General features: G+C 32.6%; 1 protein-coding gene across 1 annotated transcript in view; it reads left to right on the plus strand.

Annotated features, from left to right (window-relative positions):
* TMF1 (TATA element modulatory factor 1) overlaps positions 1-5,674 on the plus strand; it is a 28,894-nt gene extending 23,220 nt beyond the window's left edge. The window contains exons 12-17 of the mRNA XM_068559451.1: positions 611-680; positions 915-1,007; positions 1,872-1,973; positions 2,628-2,780; positions 3,924-4,049; positions 4,748-5,674. Coding sequence (XP_068415552.1) covers positions 611-680; positions 915-1,007; positions 1,872-1,973; positions 2,628-2,780; positions 3,924-4,049; positions 4,748-4,891 — 688 coding nt within the window. The 3' untranslated portion in view covers positions 4,892-5,674. The remainder of the gene's footprint in view (positions 1-610; positions 681-914; positions 1,008-1,871; positions 1,974-2,627; positions 2,781-3,923; positions 4,050-4,747) is intronic.
* Positions 5,675-6,000: the final 326 nt, after the last annotated feature.

Consider the following 6,000-nt stretch of genomic DNA (forward strand, 5'->3'; position numbering starts at 1 on the left):
TCCAGAGAAAGGATTCATTGCTTTAATCAGATTTTTTAAAGGAGTCTGTTACCACAAAATAGTTTGAAGACCACTCACTGGAGTTATTTTTATATTACAGGGGTTTAAACATTGTTCCAGTCTTTCTAAATAAATGTCTGGGCTCTTTGGAAACCACAAGCTATAAAATCCATCTATGTGAAGTTATATTAAGGCTGTGATTAGGGGTTTTATCCTCTGAGTTCTTCCTTGGAATTCTACTTTAAAAAAAAGTAGTCAAGTAAAAATGATTCATGAAGTAAAATATATGAACTTTTGCAGACATTTTCATAGACCTCCCTAATAAGCCTTTGTAGGATCTGAACATATTGTAGAATGGTGGTATTCAAAATTCTCTTTAGAAAAAAAGTCTCTTTTTAAATGAAATCTTAATCCAGGGAACCAGTAAATAAGATACACGAAGTAGTAGTTCAGTTTTTGAATAAAACCCAAGTCATCTGGAAAATACAGTTGGAAAATAAAGCTGATAATAAAAATGACTACTAAGTATGTAACTGGAGTTAATAAAGTAGTGAGTTTTTAATAGTCTGTACTATCATCTTTTTTGTTTTAATTCCCTTTGGCTTAATAGGTACCAGGTTGAATTAGAAAACCTAAAAGGTGAATATGTAAGAACACTTGAAGAGACAAGGAAAGAAAAGGTATTTCGATTAGTGTTCGCTCACCTCTTAGGACTTCCATTAGAGAATGGTTGGGGATGGTAGCGAACTAATGAGATGACAAGATAAAATGGGTGATGTTTCTGCTTTTGGAACTTGATCTTTAGTAGTAAAACAAATAGGAGTGTATACCTTATGTTCCTAAACTTTGAGATTGACTTATGGTGATGACTTAGTATCACAGAAAGTATCTAACTGTATCTCTCTCTCCATTAGACACTGTTGAATAGTCAGTTAGAAATGGAGAAAATGAAAGTTGAACAGGAAAGGAAGAAAGCAATTTTCACTCAAGAAGCAATAAAAGAAAAGGTATTAAATTTTGTTTTCTTTTTGATGTAACCGGTTAGTAGCTGTTGTGATTAATCATTAATTGTTTTGTAATTTTAGCTACACTTTATAAATACCATTTCTTATGTCTAAAATCAATAGAGTGATGAATTCTAGTAGTATAATCAGTGTTCTGCTCAGAGTGGATCCAAAGTAGTTTGAGTTTATGCAAAGACATCTGTGATTTCTAGGATTTGAATGACAGAACCTCTTGCCCCTTTTAAAACGAATTTTTGTGGTCTCTCACTGACACTGATGCACCTTATTTGGCCCATAGGCACCTTGGGAGTGAAACTGGTTTGTTCACTTTCTTTCTGGTTAATGGAGGTAATTTTTCTAAAGTGAGTTTCCTATATTTAAAGGATTGGCGTATACTCGGTAGTAAGCATAATACATTAAAACTACCTGTATGTGCGTTGATTGAAATTACCTTTTGAATTTATTTGGTTTAAAAAAATACAGTAAAAATAAAATGGATAAGCCAGAAACTTTATGGTTTGTAAATCTCATTGGTAATCTTATTCTAAAGAATAGGTTTAATTGATGGTATGTTATATAATATGAAGCAATTAGTTCATATAATTGTTCCATTAAAAACATTCTCATTCCATTAAAAATAAACCAAATTATGTTGTTATAATATAAATGAGATGATTTGACCAAGTTTGTCTACCCTTTTAAATTACTAAATATTGTGCCTTTGATAAGACTTAAGATATCTGTAACATTTTATGAGGAAATTAGAATGAATCTTTGTTGTCATTGATCCTAGAAAACTTTCTTGCTTTTTTATTTATCATTTTACTCTTTAATCTGAACTGCATTTTTTTTTCTTTACACCTTAAGGAACGGAAGCCATTTTCTGTTTCTAGCACTCCCACAATGTCACGCTCAAGTTCGATAAGTGGAGTTGATATGGCAGGGCTACAAACATCTTTTATGTCTCAGGTGATGTTTTATTTCTTACACGTGTTTAGTTCTTAGACTGAATAATGATAAAGAGAATGTGCAGATAGCAGTTCGACTCTCACCGTGATCTTGCTATTCTATAGGCAATTTATCTGCATATTTGTAAGGGAGTGCTAATTGCACTGAGGAAATAGGGATGGTTTTCTGCCTTTGAGAAAGTCATAGACTTTTTTTTTTTTTTTAAAGAAATTCACGTTCATTTATTTATTTATTTATTTATTTATTTATTTATTTATTTATTTATTTATTTATTTATTTATTTATGACTGTGTTGAGTCTTCGTTTCTGTGCGAGGGCTTTCTCTCGTTGCGGCAAGTGGGGACCACTCTTCATCGCGGTGCGCGGGCCTCTCACCATCGCGGCCTCTCTTGTTGCGGAGCACAGGCTCCAGACGCGCAGGCTCAGTAATTGTGGCTCACGGGCCCAGTCGCTCCGTGGCATGTGGGATCTTCCCAGACCAGGGCTCGAACCCGTGTCCCCTGCATTGGCAGGCAGATTCTCAACCACTGCGCCACCAGGGAAGCCCCAGTCATAGACATTTTAAAGTAAGAATTGACCAAACCATTTTGTTTGACACTTATGCACAGTCTGTAGTAACTGAATAACTATATATGCTTTCTTTAATTAACACAGGATGAGCTTCATGATCACTCATTTGGACCAATGTCTGTATCAGCAAATGGAAGCAATCTTTATGATGCTGTAAGGATGGGAGCAGGATCAAGCATTATTGAAAATCTACAGTCTCAGCTAAAGCTAAGGGAAGGAGAAATTACTCATTTACAGGTATTATAAGAACTAAATGTGCTGTAGAAGTAAATGAAATTTTGAGGCCCAATGAGTAGCACCCTTCATTTCCACCTTCATTCTGAACAAATTGAGAAAATGAAATAGTGACACGTGAAGCCCCAAGTAAGTCATACATGTTAACGATAAAGGCTGGTTGGAGAAATTAGCCAAGGATGAAAGTTCAGTGGGCCTTCTGAGTGCCAGAATTCGGGAGACTGTCACAGGAAATGCTTGGCTGGAGTAGGCCACCCCATGTGCAACAGCCTGCCACGATAAGACTTAGAGGCATCTAGGAGCAGAGAGCTCCTTGCAGGCAGCTTTTTCCAAACACGAAAACAGGGAAGTTGCTGAGCTGAGCATAGCCGTTTTATTCTTCCCAGATTCTCCGCTTAGGTAAGTTGCTCCAGCTCCCCCTATGAGGAGAGAGTAAAGGTGATGAGAGAGGTTAGAACTATAACATCCTAGACATGAAAGGAAACATGGTGAGTGGAGTATCCTCCCATCGTATCTTGCTTTTCAGAAACTTAATGCGGTGACAAATGTTAAAACGTTTTACCTGTTTTCATTGTTAAACTTGATACACTCGAAAGTGGAACTTTCCTCTTCTATTTTTATTATATGATTTTAGTTGAAAATATTACTGTATTAAAGAAGATGTCCTTGAATTGGAAGAAAATAGATCAGAATAATCTCATTACCTGTTATGTTTGTGTAGCCCACTGATACGCTTAAGGGCACAAACGAACCTCTTTGGTAGTTGATGTTAGATTCTACCAACGTGACCTACATGGTTGGCGCTACATTAAAGTTTGTTTTTATTTCTCTGGGTTTTTGTAGTAATTTAGCATAACTGAAATATATGCTATTTCCTTAGAGAAAAATGTAGGGTTGCATGTTTCAAACAGATGATTAAATTTTCTTCAGTTCTTTATCTCTCATAGTAAACCCTATAAATGGTATACCTTTGAGGAAAGTTGAAACCGTTTTTGTGCCTCTATTTCCTTTTACCAGGAGCTAGCTTATGGTTATACGTTCACATGCCTATTTCTTAAAAAATAGCACATTAAATATGTTTACATTAGTGGGATTATTAAACAAGATATATTTTGATTTAAATCACTTCCTGGTAATGTTTCTCAGCTAGAAATTGGCAATCTAGAAAAAACACGCTCCATAATGGCTGAAGAGCTAGTTAAATTAACAAATCAAAATGATGAACTTGAAGAGAAAGTGAAGGAGATACCCAAACTTCGAACTCAGCTAAGAGTAAGTATTCTTCACTCTTATTTTTAGTTTACATAAAACACGTATGTATATGTTAGTGTTTTCTTTGATAATTAAAGAGTATTAATATTTGAGTGAAGAACTTTAAAAATGAATCTTATCTTGCTTGTCACATCACACATTCAGAGTAATGTTCACAATCATGTTTAGTCTCAGCACAGGAAAATAACTAGATTTCATTTGGCCAAGGCTCATTAATAATCCTGAACTTTTGCATGATCTGAGTAGTATTTTATTGATTGATGTTATATGTATCCTCACAATTAGCATATTTGGTATTGGAAGTTGCTCTTAAGCCATATATGAGAATAGATTTTCTTTTGACTTTTCTTGGGGGGTAAATGCCAGGTAATACTTAAACCACAGTGAACCATAGAGACTGAAATTTCATCAAACATGCTGAAATTATTGGGAGAAAAGACAGATTAAGCTATATATGGGGAGAATTGTAGATTTAGTGAAAAGATATGTTAAGATTAATAGCCATCTGGCTTATTTTGTTTTTTTTATTCTTTTGTTCCAACAGACCGAGGTGTGAGTTTAATTTTTATGAGAGATGACTATATACTTTTATTTAGATTGTAATGTCTTTACTGGTGGCTCATTTATGATAATATAAATATAATATTAAAGATTTTCTGTACAGTTATTTAAAAATTGTAAACAAATATATTTTATAGGATTTGGATCAAAGATACAACACTATTCTGCAGATGTATGGAGAAAAAGCAGAAGAAGCAGAAGAACTTCGATTAGATCTTGAAGATGTAAAAAATATGTATAAGACTCAAATAGATGAACTTTTAAGACAAAGGCTCAGTTAACTTCTGAAAATTACATTCCCATCAAACTGAATGTAAACATTTAATATCTAAGTGCAGATAGCCAATAAATTCTTTTATAGAATTAGAAAGTGGAATTTAGCATTCAAAAAATTGAAAAAAATTGTTTTATAGTATGTAGTAATATTTCCAGTTAAATTATTTTGTGCAGTATTTGGACTTTATTTTTAAAACTATTCTTTAAAGATTTATTTTTTACAGTCTTTTTTTTTTCTTTTTTGCCTTGAATAGCACAGAGATTTATTACTTTATCCTCATGTCAGTATGGTTAGGGAAGGAGAATGGTGTTATATATTGTAGATATATAACTAATTGTATCTATAATTTATATGTTTTTGTATATATTGAGAACATTTAAAGAATTATAGTAACATATTGACACTTTGAAATCTTTCACACTTAAATCTTCAGTGCGTCTAATTACTATTCATGAAAATGGACATTGTGTTCAAGTAAAAAAATTACTAAACCTGCAGTTATTAGATCTTGAACTAATTTTTTTTCTTTTGGGAAAAAAAACACTCTCTGAAGTCTAAAGGGTAAATAATTTAAATTTTAGAAGTTTTGTGGTCTCAAATTTTATTTCACTCAGATTTCACGATTAAGTCTGTACAAATTTTGGTTCCTATTTGGAGAAAGCTATAGCTATTCAAAGTTATCTAGGCATAATTGAATAGTGGAAAAATCTACTTACAGTCATTTTGTGATGGTATCATTAACATTTTAGTAGTTTTGAAGACGTATTGTTTTACTACCCTATAAAATGAATCAAAAGTAATTAAATTACTAATATAATTTTCTTTTTAAAAATTAATTGTTCACATTTTGTAAAGCCTTATTTTTGGCACATTAAAAGTATATGATTGATATTCATAATAATATTCATAACAAAATAGAGAAATTATAGGAGTTAAATTTGGCATTTTGCAATTTTCTGTGGTTTATCATTTAATTTTTTTCTTGAAACTTTAAACTGAAAGATAGTGTGGAATAGCTGAAAAAATAACTATGCCTTCCTCTCAGCTGTGTTTTAGACTTGTGAAATATTTTGATACATTTTATTATTGAAAGTCATTTAGCTGCCTTTACTT

Source organism: Eschrichtius robustus, chromosome 12, assembly GCF_028021215.1.
Source record: "Eschrichtius robustus isolate mEscRob2 chromosome 12, mEscRob2.pri, whole genome shotgun sequence".
Classification (NCBI taxonomy): domain Eukaryota; kingdom Metazoa; phylum Chordata; class Mammalia; order Artiodactyla; family Eschrichtiidae; genus Eschrichtius; species Eschrichtius robustus.